This window comes from Rhinolophus ferrumequinum (genome assembly GCF_004115265.2).
Source record: "Rhinolophus ferrumequinum isolate MPI-CBG mRhiFer1 chromosome 15 unlocalized genomic scaffold, mRhiFer1_v1.p scaffold_54_arrow_ctg1_1, whole genome shotgun sequence".
NCBI lineage: Eukaryota > Metazoa > Chordata > Mammalia > Chiroptera > Rhinolophidae > Rhinolophus > Rhinolophus ferrumequinum.
In genome coordinates, this window is record NW_022680357.1 from 15,550,486 (window position 1) to 15,573,890 (window position 23,405).

Genomic DNA, 23,405 nt, shown 5'->3' on the forward strand with positions numbered 1-23,405 from the left:
TGGAGAAACCGCTCAGCCTCAGCTGTAAGAGAGGTTAATCCTTGTACCTGTGTCCCAGGGCTGATGTGAGGACCAAGTAAGACAGTGGATGCAAAGGGCCCCCGTGAAATGGCCGGCATTTAGAAAGGGCTCCATACGTATTGGTCCTTGTTGACAGAGAACCACGCTTTGCATTGTATTTAAGTATCATGGGATTTATTTTGGTCAAGCAGGCCGGTAGGGAGAACGCAAAGACAGGGTTCAATCCTCTCTGAAAAGCGAGTGGATTCCAGAGTTACAGTACAATGTTAAAGAGGTCAAAACTAGCGAGTTATACACACTGTAACAATTATTACAATCTAGAGGAATAAGCCCAATTTCTTAAAACAAACATTCTAACAAATGCTGTTTTTTATAGCAAACGTAGTAACTAAATTCAATTTCTCACAACAAACATGGAATCCAGGCTTTGGGGGCAATCCTGTCTTCGGGGTTAAGTATTACATTCACTTAGGATATCCACTTGAAAAGCACATTCTCCCAGCGAACACACCTGTCAGAAACAATCGCAGGGAGATGAGATCCAGAACAGGTAAACATCGGACTCAGACAAGGTCTGTATCCTGCCTGACCGATGTTGTTTGTGTGTGCGCACGCCTCCTGATACCTTACTTGTCACTTGCCGTAATTTGGGGGCAAACTCTAAAGTTACGCTCTTCCCTCTCGGGAAGGGTCTCAGACTCTTACATAAAGCCTGGGCTCTTCTCACAGACGCCAATCACCATCTCGTAGCCATTTAAAATAAGGTGGTTCACATTAATTATTAACCGGTAATGGCCCGTTGTTTTTCATGTCTACAAACCACCAACCAAAATAAAAGGTACGCATGTTTTATTGAGAGGAAAGAAAATTCCGTCGTAAACTGCAATGAAGTATGGAACTAAGCATTTTCCCCCCACTCCCTTTAGAGTATGAAGCTGAGCTGCCTCCCTTTCCAGGATACAAAGTCCAACCAGACGCTGCGACTGCTGTGAGTATCGCCCCACAGAATCCAAATGACAGGTTCTTAATTGAGACCAGTTCTGACAGCTGGGGAACGTCGCACAGTGGCTTCAGTTAGGGAAGGCACCGGAACTCAAACCAGAAACTCAGGGCCAGTCCCAGCTCTATGGTGTGACTTAAAGGGCATCACATCACCTCTGTGAGCCTCAGCTTCCACATCTGTTAAATGGATCAGCTAATCCTTGACTAACTCACAGGGCCTCAGATGAAATCCTGGATGAGAAAGGCCTTTACAGGGGCGTCAACACCATGTCCATGTTGGGGACAGTTGCAGATAGAGCAGGTTCCCCTGTGCATATCCAGGTGGGCAAGAAGGAGCCTGGACTAAGGAAAGAGGGCCCAGCAGGGCAGCCAGGAAGGGAGGCCCTCGGCCGGTCTACTTGGAATAAAATAGGAACTTAATGGAGTTGAAAATACAAAAGGAAGGCTCGCAGGGATGCTGTGTCACAGGGATGAAATCAAAACCTAGGTCCCTAGATTTCCGGTGTGTTTCTGCTCCTTGCGGCTGTTGGATCATCTTGTCTCAGAACTCCCGTGGCGTGTGAGCATTCTCTTTTTCATAGCCTCCTCTTCTTGTTTTATGGATGCAATGTCTTCTCACATTTCTCTGCAGAGACTCAGAACAGTTCCCTTCCCTGAGTTCTTGGTGCTGCTTCCACGGTCAGTTGTTTTTTGTAGACCTCCAGCTTTGTCTTTTATGCTGCTGATGCTCTTTATCTGTGTACAAAGCTTTCACTGTTGGTCCAGAATGTAAAATGGAGCCCGGAGTGGGTTTTTCTCCATAGCTGGTATGGTTTTCTACTGTTGTGCATGTGAGTTCGTTTTCTACTGTTGTGCATGTGGGTTCGTTTTCTGGATGGTTCTCTCCTAGGAGGAGAAACACTGCCTGGGAGCTCATGGGGAGTGCTTGACCCCTGGAAGACTTCTGCAGGGTCAGCAGGCGGGGAGCCTCCAAGTCAATGGGGAGCTTTTTTGTTCTTTTCTCTTTTGGCCACCAGCATAGCACCCTGAGAAGTTCTACTCCTTCCCAGGCTGTGTGTTTCATTCATTTACAGAAGAGTCATTGGAAAGGAGAGCTGGACAGCAAACACTGATGTGGATGTAGCTTTGTGTATATTGAAGAAGCAGGGGGAGAGGGAATGTGGGCAGCAGGCCCGTGGAGCGCCCACCAGATTTTCACCGACCGCCTCCTGTTTCTCATTGCCTTTTCATTCACTCACCCTCTGAGGAATTGGAGCACTGAGGCCCTTTGGAATTCTGGTGGGAAGGTGGACTCGCGTCCTCGGTCTGGGGCAGTTGGGTCTGTTCTGTGGCTCCTGGGTCGCCACGTCCCCTCTTTCTTACCTCACACCAGGCTTCCTCCCTGTTTCTGTTGGAAATGTTTGCGAATCTCTCGTCCACTGATGATCTTCCTGTTCTTTTCTCTGTTAGGGGTTTATTCCTTCATCGTCATTTCTGTGTCTCCGGGGGGAAGACAGACAGACAGCCCTGTGCGCACTATGCCCCCTTGAACCTGAAGTCGGACACAGAATTTTGTTCCCTCGTTAGTTTACAAAAGAAAAGGCAATTATTGACACTATTTAATGAATTGATTCTCTGCCTCACTAGGTTTCACCACTGGAAGAAATAGTTTTCCATCGCATCAAAACAGAGCACATGTATTCAGTTCCTCACATGACCACGGACTCACCTACATCTTGCACGCAAGTGAAATTGGAAACAGTCGATCCGAAAACATGTGCGTAAGGAAGTAAGATTTTATCTTTCATAGGTTGGGCCTCGTAACGTTGCAAAACCACAGGGTGGGAGTCGGGGCAAACAGACAGACCTCAGGGAGCCCACATAAACAAGAAAGAATGTCTTCTTGGTTTGATTTTTAAAAGAAATAGCCTTGACTCCACTGATATATCTTTAAGGTTGAAATATAATGATAATAACATCAAACATACATCGATTCTACGTTCAATACAAAGGGCAAAAATGTAAGAAGTAGAAGAAACTACCATATGCCCGCTTTGTGGGTTGAAGCCAGAGCTGTGGGTTTCCTACCCCTTCCTGCCTGAGCCCCAGTTCCTCCTGCCCTCCCTGGGGAGGCCCTCTTTTCTAGGTTCGTTCCGTTCTCCCTGCTGGTGCGCTGTGAGCCGGGACAGCCAGCGCCGCCATTGCATGGCCCTGTCCATGGTACCGCCACCCCGTTCCTCTGGGATCTCAGTTCCTGCCCCCCCACCCTGCCCCTGCTCCTCCCCCTCCAGCCACCCCGGCCTCCAGGCCTCCTGGCTGTGCCTGTGATCCTGGCACCGTGTAGCACCCGGCCGACATCCTCTCTGCACCAAAGGCACAGAGACGGGTTTTCAGTTTCTTCAGTAACACAGCCCGACTCAGCAGTCTCAACATGTAAGGTCATGTTGTTTCGTGGACAGCACCTTTTTTCGGCTCAGAAGCAAACGTTTCTCCCAGATCCACTTGGCCATTTGGGATTTTCAGTGGACACTTTGTTTTGTTTTAGGTTCCCCCAGAGACTTTCTGGAAACGTTCATCTTTCCAGTTCTGCTTCCCGGCATGGTCAGCCTGCTTCACCAGGCGGACAAAGAGAAATGTTTTGAGGTCAGTTGTTCTGTTTGTTTCTGAATGTTCCATGATTGCTTTTTATCAGACGGTAGCTTGTGACCTCGGTACCATCCCTCCAGTGGTGGTTCTCAGGACGGTCCCTTGGTGAGGGAAAGCCTGAGTTCTGGGTCGCTTGCCCAGCTCCAGCCATGGCTCGTAGCTGTGCACACACATGGCTGCCAGCGGTCTGGCCGCGTGGGTCCTGCAGAGGTGTCCGCCCTTCTCCTCGGCCTGCTATTCCTGGTCCCTGTGTGGAGGAAAGCTTTCCTGACCCCTTCTCGGCTCTGGGTTGACCCCCCGTCCATTGCCTCTCCCTCCTCTGCTTCATGCCAGATGCCATATGCATGTCACTTGCTTTAGGAGAGGCCTGTGCCCCGTGAAGGCTGCATTCCTGCTGGTCATTGTCACACTGCAGCCAGTGACCCGTGTGAGGCGAGTTCCGATCCCGGGCACCCCCACCTTATTCCCCTCTGAGTCCCCGTCCCTTCTCCAGTTGACAGGAGGCTTTGGGGGTGGTGTGTTCCCTGCACTGTTCTGCCTACTAGAATTTGGGATGGCCCACGTGACGAGAACAGAATAGCAACCATGGTTGATACTGACCGCGCGCTTGCTCAGCGCTTTGTCCGTTAGTTCGGTTTTCCCTCGGAACAGCCCAGCGAGGCCCCTTCCGTTAGGATCGTCTGCGTTTGAAGGTGAGAAAACAGGAACAGAGAGGTTCCGAAAGGTGGTCGAGGGGAATTGGCATAGCGAGGGTTCCCATCCAGATGGACACGAAGCACAGTGGCAGTAAGGACACTGTGAATCGCCATCCGCTCGACACAGCCGAGGGCCTTCCACGCGGTCCCTGTGATGTCACCCGCTGGGCTGCCCTTCCCCCCGGGATCTCTGAGAAGACCTGGCTCCTGCCCCCATGGTCCCTTCTATCCCGAGGAGACCGTGTCCATGCTGCTCTGGCAGAAACGCTCCGTGTTCAGACACAGGCCGAGGGCACCTGAGTTCCGCCTTGTTCTCCTGGCTCACTGGTCCAGGCCAGTTGTCCTGACCGAGCCGGGAAGGACGCCCGTGATCAGGCCCCTGTTCTCATTAGCACCAGGGGGTGCTCTGCTGAAGGGGACCAGACGCGGGAAAAGCTGGGACAACAAATGTCAGTGATTCAGGTCCTGCCTGTCACATGCAGGTACCTGCTCCCCGTCACCTGCAGTCAGGGGCTGTCTCATCGATCAGCCATCCCCTGCGTGTCAGCTGGTCAAACTGCTTTACACACATTGTCTCCCCCTCACAGTTACCCTCTAAGCCAGATCCCCTTGCGCAGCAGCTCCCCGCTTTTCCAGAGGAGGCCCCTGGAAGTCAGAGACATAGCGTTACCTGCGATCCCCCAGCCAGTGAGCGATGCGGCACATCCCCCAGGATCAGGGGGTCCTAGAGCCTGGGCTCTCCTCCCTCCCAAAAAATGGGAGTTGGAGGCTGCCCTGGAAATAGCGCCAGGAAACACCGATCTTTTTTCATTCGTGGCTGTTTTCTGGAGAGCAGATCGCTATTTGCCTTAGGTGATAAAATCTAATCTGCTTCTAATTCTTGCATATATTTCCTTGGCTTACTTGGCTTCCCTTACAACTTAATTCTTATCCCCTACTCATAATTGACCCCCCGCTTTCCACCCCATGTGTTGCTAAAGAGGTCCAAGGTATGGCCGGGTGGAACGGTGGCGAGGCTGGAGGCCAGAGGGCTGAGCCTTCAGCCTTGTCCTGCCGTTGTCGGGTGGTCTTGTCTCTACTAGGAGACAAGTAGGACCTGCTGCTGAATAAGGGATGCCAGGCAATCTCACAAGTGACATGTCAGGGACATTTCTCTTTACTCTTGCTGTTGGCCAAAGGTCACTCAGTGTGCTGTGCCTTTCATTAGACGGAACAAAGGATGGAATGCCGTGATTAAACAAACACACACAATGGAATATTGTTTGCATATGTGTAAGGGATGTCTGCAAGCAGATTGTCACCCAAGTTCACTTGAGTTCCGCAGACATTTAGGAAGCCCTACTATGTGCTGATCACAGGGCCAGGCCCTGGGGCACAGAGAGAACAAGACATGGTCCTGTCCTTAAGAACACCACCAGCCAGTAATGAAGCCTTCAGTAGCTGAAGTGTGACGGGCAGCTAAGGTGGTCATTTTTACTTTTCTCCTCCTTTGCGTCTGTTCTTTTTTGCTCTCTGAAATAAGAATGGATGTGGAGAAACGGCAAAGAGTGGAGCCCGTGCTGGGTACTCACTTCTGGACCTTAGGGCAGCTCTATTCAGTGGTGCAGCCTTTATTCCAATTTATTCAGCTGTGATTCTTCTAATTTATACCCCTTCCGAGGGCGCAAAAATCAGCTCAGAGGGCAGTAATTAAGCTTTCACATTGAAGGTTGCATGGTGAATGTCTCTCCATAAATAATTTTGTAACGAGGGGGCTGGAAACAGTTCGCAGCCTCTAGGCAGTGATAAAGCGCTTCTGAAGAATCAGAGAAGGTTCTGTTTGTATTGGAGATTAATTAGGCTTCCTCGTGTCAACTCATATTTCATCTTCGACACCCGCAGATGAGCTGCCTCTGGGACTAAATGAAATGTTCCGAACATGAAACGCTGCCGGTGCTCAAACGGAGCATTCAAGTCTAAATGTTCCAGTGAATGATCAAGGGTGCAGAAAGGGCGGGTTCTTCAAACTCGTAAACTTGCACTGATGCCCCGCAAGGACCGCCGCCCCCTGGAGTCCAGAATCAAGCACTCCCTTCCTGTGTGACCCTAAGTGAACTGAGCCTCAGCTGCCTCCCCCCGCTAACGGGGCGACAGAGGTGCTCCTATTATGGGAGGATGCAGGGGACGTATTTAGAGACTCTCAGGCCACCATGGGGTGTAAGCTTCCCACCACTCGTCCCTTCAGGCTGGGCCGGGAAGCTCAGCATTTTGGGCTCAGTATATAGTGCACTGTGGGTGAATCACCATTAACTTCTTTCCTTTCCCGTCTTGGGATTTCTTAATTAAATCCGATTCGCTCCATTCCACATCCTCCCCCACCTGGGTCACACAGTCTTTTTGAAGGCTTAAAAGTTATATTACTGCCATCTCAACATTTGTCAGGCCCCAGTGGAGCTCCTGGTAACCATTCTGCGTGACAGATTGACGTTTTCTCCATTCAGCTATTCCTCACATCCTGTCGTGGGGAATGGATGCTTAAGCTGAGGGATAACCGGCCTCCAGCCAAAATTACGTAACCAGAGCGTTCTTATCTGTCCCGCCACAACCGCCTTGCGTCCACATAGCTCTTAAACCGCAGCATAACCCATTGTTTACGCGGGCCATTTAAATGATATTTTGGAAGCGTTTCTGTTAGGTTGCTCAGGAATAATTGCTGACTGGTATTTGCCCTTAAAATGCTGACTTCTAGTTCTTTTTTCTTGCTTATTTTCTGTTTTGTTCTGTGATGGAGCCCCAGGAGTACATAGCAGGGACCTCTGAAATATTTGTTGGATGAATGAATGAATGTGGTTCCTTAAAGGTCAGGCCCACTGTTAGATAGCAGTGAAGTTCTGGGAGTTTGCCGTAGTGATTCCGTGCAGGAGGTGATTTACTGAGTGTACCTGTGGTGTCTGGATTTACCGCCTCCGGAGGGAAGTGGGAGGCTGCCCAGGTCTGTGGGAGGTAGAGCAGAGAAAGGAGAAAATCCTCTAAAACTGAAGGAGCCTCCTAGCCAATGGAGAGCCAGAGAGTAGAGCAAGAGGCTGGAATTCAAGAGCAGTAAAGTTTCTAGCACTTTCAGAGCTCTTACTCTGTACCAGATGTTGTTCGAAGCACTTTACCTGCAGGACCTCATCTCATCTCCCAGCAGTCCTCCGACGTGGGTGCTGGTTGCTGTCTTACAGATGACGGCTGTGCAGCACCTCGGGGACCCGACAAGCTCCAGTGCACACCTAGTCAGTGGCAGAGCCAAGACTCGGACCAGCAGTCTGGTTCCTGAGTCTCGGAGTTTGCTCACTAGACCAGGTTGCCAGTTGGTCCAAGGGCCTGCCAAAAGCAGAGGCCAGATTCTGAGAGGAAAGCTGGGTGTGGGGGCTGTGGAGGAGAAGCACGAGGAGCCAGGCAGATCGGGGGCAGTCACCCAGACCAGGCCCTCCCGCAGGCCTGGAGGGCCAGCACCCTTCACTTAGATTGTCCCGTGAGTCCCTAGGTACTCCAAAGCCAAGCCAAACCAAACCAAAAGAGAGGGACTAAAGGAGAGAGGGAAAAAGAGAGAGAGAGAGAAGTAGAACAAGAGGCAAGACTAAATTACTGTGCCGTAGAGCACTTGACCAGTTACGCACATGTCTGGGGGGAGGGAAGGGTGTCTGTCTGTCTGTCTGTCTGTCGGTGCACACGAATGAGGTGGTCTGTGGCACGTGGTCCAGTGGTTCAGAACCTGGGCTCCGGAATCAGGCAGACTTTGCTTCCAATCCAGCCATGCCCTGGACAAGCTGTGAAAACTTGATGATTTTGATTTTGATTCATTAATAGCCCAATTCTTCTATGCTGCATGTCATGTTAAATACTATGAATTAGATGCCCGTGAATTTCATAAAGAATCCTAATCAAATCGTTTGCTCAGTGTTAGATATTTAAATCTCTTAAATGCTCAGAATAAAATCCAGCTTATGTAACAGGCAGATATTTCTCTATTCTTTCATTTTTGGAGGAGCTCACAATTAGGAGACTAAACCTTCCGTGCACAATTTCCATGAATTGTCGCAGCCTTTGGATGAGATGAAGACACTGCACAATTCATGATAGGAATTTAGCAAGTGAAATAGATTTCTTTTACCCTTTCCCAGATGGTTGTTTTCAACTATGTGTAAGAAGGTCATAGTGAAAATCTAAGTGGCATATCTGTGGCATTACAGTGACCATCTATAAATGGTCTATTAAAAGGACCATCTATAAGTGGGCCTTTTGGTTTTGCTGTGAAGTGAGCTGGTTGCTGGCAGTGTTTTATGTTTCGTTAAATGAATATACTCTGTCATAGGTAAAGAATGGCACATGATTACCTCGTACAAATAGCCAGGATAAGTATTTCTGTGGGTGGACAATGAATATTGTACAGGCATTTCCTTTGTGTACACTGATTTATGTAGCATATGTACGACTCTTGTCGAGTTTCCTTAATGACTCAGGACTGTTCCAGGGACTAAAAGGAAAGGAGGCCCGGATGGCAGAGGCAGAGTGAGCAAAGGAGATGGGAGGTGAGGTTAGCATGTCACGTAGGCCAGGAAAGGCTGTGGGTTTTATTTTCAGAGCAGTGACAAATCATCAGAGCGGTGGTTCTGGACCCTATTGGGCCCACTGACCCCTTCTCATGACATTTCATAGTGCTTTTCTTACTGTCCTAAAATGAAATGCTGAGATGACATTACCTATTTATCACTTACCTGATTGCTGTGTTATTGTCTAATAAACTACCTGAAGGCTTTGTGACTTAAAACAACGATGCTTTATTATTTCTGCGGGTCGACTGGGCAGCTCTTCTCTTGGTATCACCTGGACGCACTCATGTGTCTGCTTTTAGCTGGTGACCAGGCAGGAAGGGAAGGTCCAGGCGGGGCCCACTCACGTCTGGGGCCCTGGTGCTGGCTCTTGGCTGGCACACTCTGCTTCTCTTCCACGTGGCTCTCTTCCTCCGGGAGGTCCGACGAGCTGCTTCACAGCACGGGGGTTTCAGGGCAGTCTTCCAAAAGGGGGAGGGCGGAAATGTAAGGCCAGGACTCTGAAACTCTGCCGGCGTCACTTCCGCCTCATCCCACTGGTCAGAACAACGCACATGGCCAGAATCTCACGAGAGGGGAGAAGTAGACTCCACGTAAAAGAAGAAGCAAAGTCCCACTGCAAAGGGGCCTGGACCCAGCAGGCATGATTCATTAGGGGCCACTCTTATAATAGTCTACCTGTACAGTAATTTCAAAAATGTGTATAGTGGTCATTTGTTTTATAACGGACAGTAATATAAAGGAGAAATAAAATGAAAATCACTTCTAAGTCATATCTATTTCGTTTTTTAAAGCTCAAGCAAAACCACACCAGAAGATAGGAAGTAGTCCCTTGCTTTCACCTGTGCACAGAATCACCTTGAACTCGACAGTGCAAAAGGCAGACTCAGTCATGTGAGGTGTTTCAGTCACGCAAATACTGTGGTTGTCCTTGGTGGCCTGATTTTCTGAAAAGGTGAAGGACTCAAGCTCTGAAAGTATAGTCTTTTCTTGATTTACATGGTAGTTGCTTTTCCGGAAAAATCAACGTATATTAAAACCACATGAAAAGACCCTGTGTGTATATGTGCAATGGAGCTGGGTTCTTGGCTCAGACCCCTAGAAATGAGTTTTTCACTTAGCAAATATCCAGTGGGATATTTGAAATTATTTAGGCTGCAGGACAGTTTTTTATTGTGCAACAGTATCCTGCCCATTGCAGGATGTGGAATACTTCTGGTTCAGACGTCTGAAATGCATCTGCAGGGCTGTTCCTTCTGGAGGCTCCAGGGCAGAGTCTGTCTCCTGGCCTTTCCCAGCTTCTAAAGGCACCTGCGTTCCTTGGCTTGTGGCTCGAAGTCAGTTACAGTGTAACTTCCTCCTCTGCTTCCCTCCTCACGACTCTCCGCCTCCTGCCTCCCTTCTAAGAAGAACCCTGGTGATTGCACCAGCCCACCCAGTTCATCTCCCCATCAGAAGCCTTAATTTAATCCCATCTGCCAAGTTCTTTTGCTGTGTCAGGTGACATATTTATGGGTCCTGAGGATCAGGAGGTTGACATATTTGGGGGACAGTTATCCAACCTACCTTACATACCTGGAGTATGAAAACCGTCTGTCCTAAGGGAGAAACATTCAGAGGGACGCAGGGCCAGGAAAGTGATGCCACCAGCCTGGACTAACAGTAAAGGGACCCTAAGGAGTGGTGGGGACCTGGTGACTGAAGGAGCTCGTGCCCTCAGGGCCAGCTGCTGTGCTTCTCGTTTCCTGCTGATTGTCAACCGTGCAGCGGTGTGGGCTCAGCGTGGCCGTATCCCCTGAGTTTTCAGAAGAAGCTCCCAATTCCAATTTTCCCATGTACTGTCCCAGTAAACTTTTTTTTTTTTTAAGATTTTTATTGGGGAAGGGAAACAGGACTTTATTGGGGAACAGTGTGTACTTACAGAACTTTTCCAAGTCAATTTGTTGTCCTTTCACTCTTAGTTGTTCAGTCTTAGTTGTGGAGGGCGCAGCTCAGCTCCAGGTCCAGTTGCCATTGCTAGTTGCAGGGGGCACAGCCCACCATCCCTTGCGGGAATCGAACCGGCAACCTTGTGGTTGAGAGGACCCGCTCCAACCAACTGAGCCATCTGGGAGCTCAGCGGCAGCTCAGCTCAAGGTGCCGTGTTCAATCTTAGTTGCAGGGGGAACTGCCCACCATCCTTGTGGGCATAGAGGAATCAAACTGGCAACCTTGTGGTTGAGAGCCTACTGGCCCATGTGGGAATCGAACTAGCAGCCTTCGGCATTAGGAGCACGGAGATCCAGCCGCCTAAGCCCCCTGGCCGGCCCTATCCCAGTTAATTTATAAAAATACTATTGATCCTTAATTTTTAAAAAGATTAAACACAGCATGTCAAACAAGAGTACATTTGTGAGCTAGATCTCACCCATTGGTGATCTTTGATTTGTATTCTTAACTTCTGTGAGTTCTTGGTCTGCATCTCTTAGCTATCTGCTGTCTGTCTGCTTTGCTTTGGGCCCATCAAAGACAAGCTGAAGTCCCCCCATACCACATCCTTGCGAACACAACTACAGCCATCACCCCCCTTATCCGAAGTTCCACTTTCCGTGGTTTCAGTTACCCACAGTCAACCGCGATCTGAAAATAATTAAATAGGAAATCCAGAATTCAATAATTCATAAGGAGTTATCCTGCTGGGATGTGAGTTTAGCACCTAACTGTGAAAGGGGGCTCAAAGTGAAGGGCTGATCTGTCAGGACCTACCATTACCAAACAGTAGCCATTTGAGTGATGAATCGGTGGTGATGGATGGCAGTCGTTTGTAGGGCACTTCCTGTATGCCAAGCGTTATTTCACATCGTGATCTCATTAATTATCAGTCATCCTTTGAATGGGTGGCTTTTATTGTCCTCGTTTTGTGGAGGAGGAAACTGAGGCCCAAGAAGTACCCAAATTCACACGGCTGCTAAGAGGAAGAGCCCGAGTTTGAACCCCGGAGTCTGGCCTCAGAGCCTGGCACTCGGTTCTACTATGTCGATAAGGCTGTTAGTGTTGAAAATACTTCCCTTTCAGACTCTTGGAATTGCTGTCAGATCCAGTTTGTAAACCCAGCAAGAAAAATCTTACTTTGACTTTATAGTCATGCTCCTTTCCTTTCTTTTTCCTTTTTAACAAAAGCAGCATTGATCACTTCATCCCTAAACTTGGCTCGGAGTTGCTTTCGTTTCTAAAACTCAGTCAACCTTTTCAAAAGACAAGGCTTTGAAAAGAAAGTCAACAAGCTCTGACCTGAGGGTGACCCCATGGTTGTCTTACAAAATAATGGGCAGTGGCTTTGTGACAGGATTTTCCTTCTTGGCTCTGCAGCTTTGTTCTCTTGCTTTTAGGGGCATGGCTTCGTGCCAAGTGGTGGGAGTAGCAGCCTTGACCTTGACTGGCTGCTACATAGGGGGAACGTTACCATTTGGCCGTCAATTTCATTTCCATTATTACGTGTGACATCAGTTAACTTTTTACCATATAACAAACCACCGCAGAGGTTAGTGGCTTAACACAACAATTTGTTTAGCTCACCATTCTGCAAGCCAGCAGTCGACTGGGCTCAGCGGGGAGGTTCTTCTGGCCTTGGCAGCTCAGTACCGGGGGGCCTGCGTGCTGGCTGGGCTGGACTCAGCTCTCTTCCACCTGGTCTCTCATCCCGCACCAGATTAGCCCTGGATTGTTCACATGGTAGATGGGGAGTGTTGCAGGGATTCCAGTGGACAACCTCAAAGCCGCTTGAGCCTGAGGCTTAGAGCTGGCACTTTGTCATTTTCACTGCATTATATTGGCCCAAGCAAGTCCCGAGGCCAGCTCAGAATCAGGCAGTGAGGAAACAGACTCCGTCTCTTGATGGGAAGAGCTGTAAAGTCACATTGCAAAGGGTGTGGCCCAGGGAGGGATGGAGATTAGTGGCCCTTTTGGCAGTTTTCCTCATACGCTGTTTTAGGAATAATACAGATTGGGCAGCAGATGGCAGGTTTGAGTTCTGGCTCTAGCCTTGTGACTTCAGCAAAGTTGTCTGCAGCTCTTATAAACCCTGGGCAGGAGTATTGAGAGGATTAAATGAGGTAATGTGTGGGGACGGGGCTCGCTCTGGGGTCCAACTGGGTCCACATTTTTTTTTTTTTTAAAGATTTTCTTGGGGAAGGGGAACAGGACTTTATTGGGGAACAGTGTGTACTTCCAGGACCTTTTTCCAAGTCAAGTTGTAGTCCTTTCAATCTTAGTTGTGGAGGGTGCCGTTCAGCTTCAAGTTGTTGTCCTTTCAGTCTTAGTTGTGGAGGGCACAGCTCAGCTCCAGGTGCAGTTGCCATTGCTAGTTGCAGGGGGCGCTGCCCACCATCCCTAGCAGGAGTCGAACCGGCAACCTTGTGGTTGAGAGGATGTGCTCCAACCAACTGAGCCATCCGGGAGCTCAGCGGCAGCTCAGCTCAAGGTGCCGTGCTCAAGGTGCCGTGTTCAATCTTAGTTGCAGGGGGCACAGCCCACCATCCCTTGCGGGACTCGAGGAATCGAATTGGCAACCTTGTGGTTGAGAGCCCACTGGCCCATGTGGGAATCGAACCAGCAGGCTTCGGAGTTAGGAGCACGGAGCTCTAACTGCCTGAGCCACCGGGCCGGCCCTGGGTTCAAATTTTTAATCTTGCATTTACTAGTAAATGACTTTGGCAAGGTATTAAACCTTTCTGTGCCCGTTTCTTGATCAGTTAACTGAGAATAATAATAATGGTAAACAACGATGTAATAATACGTAGTTGTTGTGAGGATAAATGAGCTAAATTTAGAAGTAAAAGTTAGAAGACTGTCTGGCACACACAGAAAGCACTCATTATGTGTTAACTGTCGTTAACACTGTTAACAGATGCTTGGAAAATAGCAAGTCTATAAAAGGAATGTCATTCCCCACGACCCTTTCCGGGTGACCAGTTGTTGCTTGAATGAATGGAAGGTGCTGTCCCTTCACAGGGATCCTCTCTGGATGTTACACATGCCCAAGGATGGACTTTTCCTCATCATTCTAAGAATATTGGTGCCTTAAGAAAGGATGTATATTTGTAAAAATCTAAACATAACTCTTAGAAATCATGAAATCATGGTGTACTCAGAACCCCGAGAATTCAATGTGAAGAGACCTCCAAGGGTTAAAGAGATGCTAGAATCAGAGCTAGTGACAAAAAATAAAAAAATAAAAAGACTGCAAGTATCGCAGACTTCTCTTGAGAATTTATATCTGGACAGACGCCATTGTTTTAAATGAATGAAAATAAGATTCAACTGGTTCTTTTTTAAAAGACCTTATCTTAAAATACATTGACCTTCTTGGTTGTTCAGAGAACTGCTTTTCTCCGGCTACTTTTTATTAACAGGCCTACCTAGTTATAAACGAGTCCCAGATCCAAAAGATGTTTAAAATGTTCATCTTTTGGAATAATAAAGGTTTATCTAGGAAATAGGTGAAACAGCTGTTTTTGAAATCCAACTTCTGGGTCAGGAATGAAGTACTGCGGGTGTTTCCATGCTTCCCTATGAAATGTTGTCTGTTACTGATAAATGCGCTTTAGCTGAGGTCTGCAAACTCCCTGGGGCTTGTTGTTGCAAATGAAGTTGTATTGGAACAGTCACACCCATTCCTTCCCACATAGTCTGTGGCCACTTCTGTGCGACAATGACAAAGCTGAATGGATGTGACGCAGGCTAAAATATTTACTGTCTGGTCCTTTGAGAGAAAGCTTGCCGACCCCTGTATGCCCTGGAACTGTCCAGGTTTTTGTAGCAGTCGCTGCTGCTGCTGTTACAGGAGAGCTTAGTGATGAAGCATAGAATTTGGAATCAGGCTCACCTGAATTTAGGGCCCAGTTCGACTTCCTTCCAGAGTCGTGACCTTGGACCTGCTACCATGGTGACCTTGTAACCTTCACCTTCCTAAGCCTCAGTTTCCACCTCTGTAAAATGGAAATATTGATAATCGTAATTGCTTCCTATAAGGGAGTTTATGAGAATTGAATAAAATCACGGATGTAAAGCATTTAGCTCAGTGACTGACACAGCTACAGTGGAAAGTAGCAATAAAACAAGAACAAAATTAAGTTGGAAAAAAGTTCCAAGGACCCGGGGTGGAAGGCTGAAATGAGGGCAGTATGGAAGAAAGAAGTGGTCTGAGACTGGCCATGTGGGGGGTGGAATAGTGGGAGAGAAGACCTTGAGATGTGGAGGGTTCTGGCAGGGTGTAGCGAGGAAAGGTGGGGGGCTGGAGTCAGACAGGTGGGCTTGAATTCCCCCCTCCACCTTGATTTAAGCCCCGCCTCCAAACTGACTTAAATAGAAAAGGCGGTTTGTTTATTTGTTTGTTTATTTGTATAGAGGAGAGGCCCACAGGGAGGTCGTGCTGTGCAGCCTGATGGGGGGGTGATGTCTTCAGGACTTGGTTTCCACTCCGTCTCTTGATTCTGTTTCCCCTGCCTGGCTCCACTCCCAAAGGGTCCCTCTCCTTGTGGCACCAGCCTGTGTCCCTAAGGCTCAAGTTTAGAGAGAGACTCTCCCAGAATTTCTCTCTGATTGAACTGAGTCAGGTCAGCTGCCTACTTTGGAATCAGTCCTTGGCACTGGAAGGATTTGGCGGACGGCTGAGCCGAGGGGAGGAGCCCTGCCCAGGGCACAGAGTTTTAGAGCTGGGGAAGGGTAGGTCCCAGAAGGCGCTCAGGGTGCAGTTACCGGAAAAAGGCAGAAGGGATACCGGGCAGCCGTCTTGGTTAGGTCTCATTATGTTGCAACCAGCCGAAAACTGGCTTAAATAATAAAGGGGGGTGTTGACTAGAAGTTTGTGAGGTAGAGAAAGAAGGCTTCAGGACTGGTTTGATTCAGGGGCTCAATGAAATAACCGAGGACTTGGCTCGTTTCTGCCTTTCCGTTTGGGCTCTCTCAGAGTCAGCTTTATCCTTACAAAATGGCAAAACAGCTCTGGCCACTGGCCTCGGCTTTGCCTCAACCTGCCACCCCCAGCAGAAGGAGAGAATGGCCAAGCTCTTTCGGAAAAACAAAGGAAATGGTTTCCCAGAAGCCCCAGCACGTCTCCTCTCCCATCTTACCACTCTGAAATGGATTCCCTGTCCGTGCCCGATAACTGTTGAGTCCCTTGGGCCAGGATAGGTGTGGACCAGATGGGCTTAGGTGTAGGTGGCAGGTGAGGTGGGATTGTCTGGAATGCCTTATCGGGGTTCACACTGGAGCTGGACGTGGGGTTAACCCCCTACACCCATCGCAGCTCCTATCCAACTAGAGGGGTGGTTGCTGGGCGTTGAATTAACCCCAGTTGGGGCTATGTCTTCTCCATCTCTTTATCTCTAGCATTTAGCACAGGGCGTGGCACATAGTAGGTCCTCAGTAAATGTTTACTGAACAGGGTGAAACTAGAATAGTGCACCTTGCTCAATTTGGAGAGAAAATCAGGAGTTTGTTGTTTTTTAAAAAAATAAATTTTACTGGGGAATATTGGGGGACAGTGTGTTTCTCCAGGGCCCATCAGCTCCAAGCCGTTGTCCTTCAGTCTAGTTGGGGAGGGTGCAGCTCAGCCCCAAGTCCAGTCGCCGCTTTCAATCTTTAGTTGCAGGGGGCGCAGCCCACCGTCCCATGCGGGAATTGAACCGGCAACTTTGTTGTTGGGAGCTCGCGCTCTAACCAACTGAGCCATCAGGGTGCCCAGGAGTTTTATGTATGAGTAAAATGATGGCTGAAAATAAGTCTTATGTCAGCTTTAAATATGGATGAAATGCAGAGTCTGGATAGAGGTGATAAGATTCTCTACCTCTTTTCCTATCCTGTCACATGCCACATAAAATTTTCCTTTCGGCTTTGGTTGCTCATCAAACTCCATTACAATGAAGACGATTGTAAACAACAGTTGGTATCAGGAAACTATTTCTAACTCCTGATAAGTCCTTTGATGAGCTCATGATACTAAAATTTGCTACTATGAATAATTCAGTAAAACAAAACCTTTTTTTTCTTTTGTACATTCCGTGCCTATCTAATAGTCATTTATTTTCGTTTTTAAAAATCACATGCCTGAATATCTTTTAAAAGGTGGTAAGGCGCTGGTCAGTAAGAGGAAAAACTCCGTTCCGTGGCCTTGAGCAAACAGAAAAATAGAACGACCATCAGCTTTTGTTTGAGAAGTGTCTCAGGAGTGGAAAAAATAGATTCTCGCAGGAAAGGTGTGGTGGCATTATTTTAGCATTACTCCTTTTAATCACAACCACTTTTAGAAATGACCCCCAGGCTTTGTGCTGCAAGTCTTGGTCAATGTTTTGTGTTCTGAGTGCGTATTTTAAACTTCTTCTCAGAAGTCTTATTTTTCTCTCATGGAGTTCTAATGCAGTGGGGGGAAAAAAGGAGCCTGTGTGAAGCTTGCTGTGATCAGGAGCATTTGGGCCTCTGGGGTTAGCCCGAGTGGGTGCTCATTTCTAGGATCGCCGTTATTGATCAGCTTCATCACGCCTGGGGGGTGCGGGGGGGGCTCGGGTATCTAGCAGTTTTTTGTGGAGAATGTCTACATGGGAAAGGAGGCTGTTGTCACAGCACATGCCATGCCCCCAGCCTGCACTGCGGCCCGTTGTCCCTGCTTTGTCCGCGCCCCCGTCACCCCGGACACACGTGACGGAACCAGGGTTAAGTGTCAGACTCCCGGATGGCAAGTGGCTGTGAAATGGCCTGGTACACGTGCTGTGCCCGGCGGGGACGGTCGTCCTGGGGGGTGTCCGGTCAGCCGGTCCGGTGCTCCCGTGCGGGGAGCGGGGATGTCACCCAGCAGAGCAGCCAGGCTGATTGCAGTTTGGCTGGAAGCGGGGAGACCCCACCGATGAGGAGACAGCTGGAAAAGCCATATTCGCCGACGTCGAAGCAGAGAGAACATCAGAAAAAACAGCAGTCAGTTGAGAAAGAAGCCACGGGCCCAAGAGCTGACTCCCGCCTGGAACTTGGACCGGAGCTGTCGGGGTCACCGAGCTGCTGGTGCACGACTAGGGTTAGCCTGTCCTGAGCGCTGTGGACACTGAGCCCGGGCTCTGTCCCCAGTCAGAGGGATGCTCGTTTTCCTTCCAGGAACCCCTGTGCTCGAATATATTATCGTTCCAGAATATCATGGCTTCTCCCTAAGGGGAGGCCTGACCCTGTGTTCGCTTTGGTCAGCGGAATGAATAGATATGTCATACGTGATTTCCAGACACGCTTCAGGAGTCCAAGCATGGTTCACTGTCGTCTTTTCGTTTGGAAGATAATAAGCCACCTTTCAGACAGAGCTTTGCTCTGCTCGCCTGAGTAAATCCACATGAAACAGAGCCACAGCTAAACCACTGATGATGAAAGCTCCTCAGATTTGGGGATGGTCTGTTACAGCAAAATCGAGCCTAGACTGACCTTTTAGGAAACCCCAGTCACTAAGGTCACCCCAAGCACGTTTCTGTCCCTTGCAAACCCAGGGAGTCTCAGCCAGCACAGAGCCACAGCCAGCCTCACTTCACCAACCTCCCCGCATGTTACTTAGTCCCCTGATCCAGCCTCAGTGACTTTCCAACGCTGCTTGTTTCTCTTTCCAGTCTTCCGTCCCCCAGTCTGTCTCCTGCTGTGTATGTATCCAACGTAAAAATCGGTACCAAATACTGTGAATTAAAGCCCGATTTCTGCCTTTCCTCTCGTTGAGGTTTTATGATGATACTCTCCTCCCCCAATTTTATCACAACATTTTTTCCCAACATACAAAGAACTGAAAGAATTTCGGAGTGAACACCCACATACTCGTATTTACCACCTGGATTCTGCACTTAGGTACCGTCGTGCTTTACTTGCTTCTTCGCATATCCATCCACCAGTCCGTCAACCCGTCCCTCTGTCCAGCTCCCCCGTTTTCCTGGATGCATTTCAGAGTAAGCTGCCGACTCAGGATGACTGACGATGTTTTCTCCTTTGACATTTTGTCCTTCTCCATTTCGTTCTGGGTATTTTTTTAAGTTACTTTTTAACCTCGTTTGAGGTTCTCTTAACTGTTTCCTCTGCTCACCCAAACTTGCACATTGTCACCCTTTAAAAGTCACGCACTCAGTGTGTTTGTCCATATTACGTAAACCCTGGGTGCCCACACACTCTTCATCTCCCGCTGCAGTTTTTCTCTGTTACTTCCTCTCTTATCTCTTCACTCACCACAAGTTTTCATTTGCTTTCCCTTCTCCCTTTCAGCTCCCAGCAGATAATTTTTAAACTAAACAACAGCCGAACAATATCCCCACTGTTCCCTGTGTCTAAGTATTCACAGCACGTCCACGTGTGCCCAGAACAGAAAGAAAACACAATTTCTCCCATTTTATTTCTTTGCATCAAACGTGATTAAGTCTGTCGGTGTGACCTTCATGCATCAGACCATTTGGCTATTTAAAAACTCTATCTAATAGAGTAAGTCGAGCCGCATTCCCTTCTAGAAGGAATCTTTACCACTAAATGGAGTGGTAAAGGCCAAGGTAACAATGCATCTTTTGTAGGGCAAGAGAGAAACACTGCCATCCTACAATTGCTGGATTGTCTAAATTATTATGCGGCAATTCATGCTAGATACATATTTACATTGTTGTGCCTTTTTTTTTTCTTCTTTTTTTTTTTTGGTTAAATATGGCTTTTTGAAGGGACTCCTAGTCTTGCAATGCTGATGTCGAAGCCCCCATTACATGGTCTAGTACATTAGATTTTATTACCCTGGCCTGCAGTCTTTCAATTTTTTTATAAAAGGCTATCGGCAATGAGGTAAGAAACTGGAAACAATCTTCAGCAACTCAGGCACCACTAGATTTTATTTACTAACAGCTGTAATAAAGCTTTCAGTTAAAAAAAAAATCTTACGGAGCACTTTCCTTTTCGGTTAGAATCAATTCTGCAACAATCTTTACAACCTTATCTAAGATTGTAAAGCTGAGTTGGCTGTTTCAAAGTGAAGGTGAGAAAGAAGTAGAAAAAGAAAAAAAAACTTCATAATAAAATATCGCGGGAAGAAAAGAAATTGTTCAGAATTCAATTGGCAACTCCTTTTAAAGGTGGGATTCTTATACTTGAGTTCTTCTTGCTTTGATACTTGAGAGTTGAATGGTGAATTCATTTATTCATTCATTGACTCACCATTCATTGATCGGTTATTTTGTGCAAAGCACTCAATTAAGTGTTGGGACTATAGAGAAAAGGAAGACATGTGCCCTGTCCTCAGAGAATTTACAGTCTGGTGAGGGAGATGGACGTTTGGGCTGGCAGTCTCGTTAGTTATGACAGGGACACACAGAAGTGGGGGTGAGGAGAGCCTACCCCAGACTGAGGAGGGTGAGAACGCTCAGAACAGTTTTCTGGAGGTTTCCATCTTGAAGGACAAATGGGAGTTAGTCAGCTGGAGAAGAAAGGAATACTTGTTAAAATTCTTTCTGTTGCAAGCAATAAACAGCTCAGTGCAAACTGGCATAATAAAGAAAGGGAATATATTGGCTCGTGTCCCTGAAAGGTCCAGGGGATTCGGGCTTCAGGCATAGCTGGATCCAGGGTCTAGAGCAAATTTTATTTGTAGTGATCCTGTTTCCAAGCACGGTCACATTCTGAAGTACTGGAGGTTAGGACTTCAGTGAACTTGGGGGAGGGGAGACCCAAATCAACCCGTAACCCCCTGCCTCTCTGTCTTCCCTCTCTCGGATCTCCAGCTGGTACCTCTCATTGGCTGGACCCCAATAGAGAGGAAAAGAGCCTGGTTGACGTGAACCATAAAATCAGCCTCCTAAGCCATGGAGCAGGGTGGAGAAGGTAGAGCTGGGGGTGGCAAAGAGAGATTTTCCAGCTGACTCCGTGCTGCCTTCAATCTTGGGAAGATTCTCTACACATGGCCACCAACGCCTCTAGACAAACTTTGTTCTTAGCCGCTGCCGTCCTGACAGGAGAGCTGGGACCCTCTGTCTCCCAGTTGAAATAACAGTTCTCTAAATGGAGTTAACTGGTGCTGTCTGGGTTCCACATGGGCCGAGGAAGCGGGATCCCCAGGGCTGCTCCCCCTGCCTTTCCCAGCCTTGTCGCCATTGCTGCAGTACGGTTTTCCCCTCGCGGCGTGCTACCTGTCTGTCACCTAGGGACGGCGTTCCGTCGCGTATTATGAGAACTCAGGAACAGGGGTGATAACCCAGATGAAGTTGATTTCCTCTCCGTCTCAAGACGTCCAGAGCAGGTCAGGCCCAAGCAGCTGCCGAGGCTTGAGGAAGCCAGTAAAAACCCACATTCCGTCTAACCTACCATCCATCGCATGTGGCTTTTGGCCTCGTGGCCAAAAGGCTGCTCCGCTTCCAGCCCCATGTCTGTGCTCCAGGCTGAAGGAAGCAGAAGGAAACTTCAGGGAAGAAGGGCAGTAGGAACCAAGGAAACAGAAGCTTCTCAGAAATCCATAGGACACGGTCATTTCTGTCATACAGTGGAACTGTGTCACATGGCTGTCCCTTTCTACTTGGGAGGCGGGGCTGTTCTGGGGATTGGAGTGGACCAGGGGAAAGCGACAAACACAATTACTCAGCATCAAGGTCTAGATATAAATAGAATCCTCCTGAGAAAACTCCAAAAGCACGTAATAAGCCCCCTCCCAAGGGTGCCGTCTTTTATTAGTCCCTGTTGTCAGAAATGTGCTTCTTCAAAGGTGACTGGAGAAGTGTTTTCAGAATTCTTTACATCCCCGACTTCCTGTTTGTTGATTGCTTATAAACCTCACAGAGGGCTCGTGCATATCACCTGGAACACAAGCAATCGGTTAACTGACCCCTCTTCCCTTGCCCTCCCCAGACGTGAGGGTCAAGAATGTAATTGAATTCTCTCTTCTCTCTTTAGAGGAAAAGAACCAAATTCATTGCCTGTGATTTTCTGACTGAGTGGTTATACAAGTAAGTGTGTCATGTCTTTGAATATGCTGTGACCCCAAGGATTTAGTAGTGTTGATTTAGAAGCAGACTAACAACAATTGACTTGAATTCTTGCTTATTCTTTTCTTGTCAATCAAACGTATGGCGTCGTGACCAGTCAAAATCCAAAGAGGACAGGGGCGCCCTTCACCGAATTCTTCTCTATTCCGTTTGTGAAGCAGTGGCTGAAGCAACAGTAAGTGCCGACCTAACGCCTTCCATTATTGACACCTAATTTAAAGAATGTGTTACAGACAGTTTTCTCCAGTCTCAGAGAACTAACTCCTGGAACCCACCCAGGACCCCTGGGCAGTGACTTGTGCGGCTCTTGTCTCTGGTTATTTTCAGTCGAGGCGAAGGGCATCTGCCCACACAGTGAATAGTCAGGAAGCACTTCAGCAATAAAATAGAAAACTTTCAACAGTTCTTCTCCTAAGTACCTCATCTCTCCATTCACTCACCCTCTCCCGTCCTCCTCCTTCCCTCTCCCCTGCCCTGAGGGTCATTATGTCTCAGGAAATAGGGCTGAAGTTTTCTAAACATTAATTTTTAGTTATATGCATCAATTCTACATTTCAAGTATTCGAACATGACAGATAAAGTTAACACGCTTTGACCCTCATTCTACTCTGAATCTTCTCACAGCAGTTATCAGTTTGGTCTATAATGCACCCTTCCAGAGCTCTTAAAATTAGTTATTTAACTATATACAATGAAATCGTGTCGTATAAAATTAGTAGTATTCTTTTACGTGAGCTATTTTTTTTTAATCAGTGATGTAGCAATGATACGATGATGGCAACTGATGCTTATTGAGCGCTTGTATCACCATTCTTGGCATGATAAAAATTAAAGTATGCGAGTCTAATTCAATGCAATAAAAATTTATTGAACACCTACCAAGTGCACTGCACAGAGCTTGGTGCTGTGGTGAAAACAGAGATGAATAAAATAGGGCTGCAGCCCTTAGGGTGTAATTCAGATGTTAGCAGAGCACTACAGGGAAATGGGGGGGGGCACACGACCACCCACAGTCCAGGACTGGCCTGGAGCCAGTCCAGCTGGGGCAGTGGCCAGGCTGGTGGCTGTCCAGATTTGATCCTGAGAGGCAAGAACTCAGGTGCCATATCCTTCTCGAGGGTCCTCTTAACAGGAAGAGTCAGAGAGGCAAGTAGGAACCAACGTTCGTAAGGAGAATGGAGTCAGGAAGAAATACCTCATCCGGGTTTTTCCAACCTGGCACCATCGACCTTTCGCCCTGGGTCATTCCCTGTTGTCGGTGTTGGTCAGCATCTCTCGCCTTCACTCACTCCATGCCAGTGAGCAGACTGTTCTGGCAAGATTGCCCCTACGAGTGCAGGGAATGTGTGAGCTTAAGGACAGCCTGGAGTCGTGAGGCTGTCCTTTCTAAGGCTGTGGTTACAGCCCTAAGGGCTTGAGATAGGACAACAGGAATGAAAGAGGAGGGACGGGACGGGTAGAATGGATGGATGACACGGGATGCGTTTCGGGGT

General features: G+C 48.1%; 1 protein-coding gene across 8 annotated transcripts in view; it reads left to right on the plus strand.

Annotated features, from left to right (window-relative positions):
• Positions 1-23,405, plus strand: part of IQCK (IQ motif containing K) — a 104,178-nt gene that overhangs the window by 1,662 nt on the left and 79,111 nt on the right. For all 8 annotated transcript variants that reach the window (XR_004422508.1, XM_033101327.1, XM_033101324.1 and 5 more), the window contains exons 2-6: positions 948-1,009; positions 2,650-2,779; positions 3,548-3,645; positions 21,821-21,873; positions 22,010-22,087. Coding sequence is in view for 7 of the 8 variants with exons in the window: in XM_033101327.1 (XP_032957218.1) it covers positions 948-1,009; positions 2,650-2,779; positions 3,548-3,645; positions 21,821-21,873; positions 22,010-22,087 (421 nt within the window). In the remaining variant the exon portion in view is untranslated. The remainder of the gene's footprint in view (positions 1-947; positions 1,010-2,649; positions 2,780-3,547; positions 3,646-21,820; positions 21,874-22,009; positions 22,088-23,405) is intronic.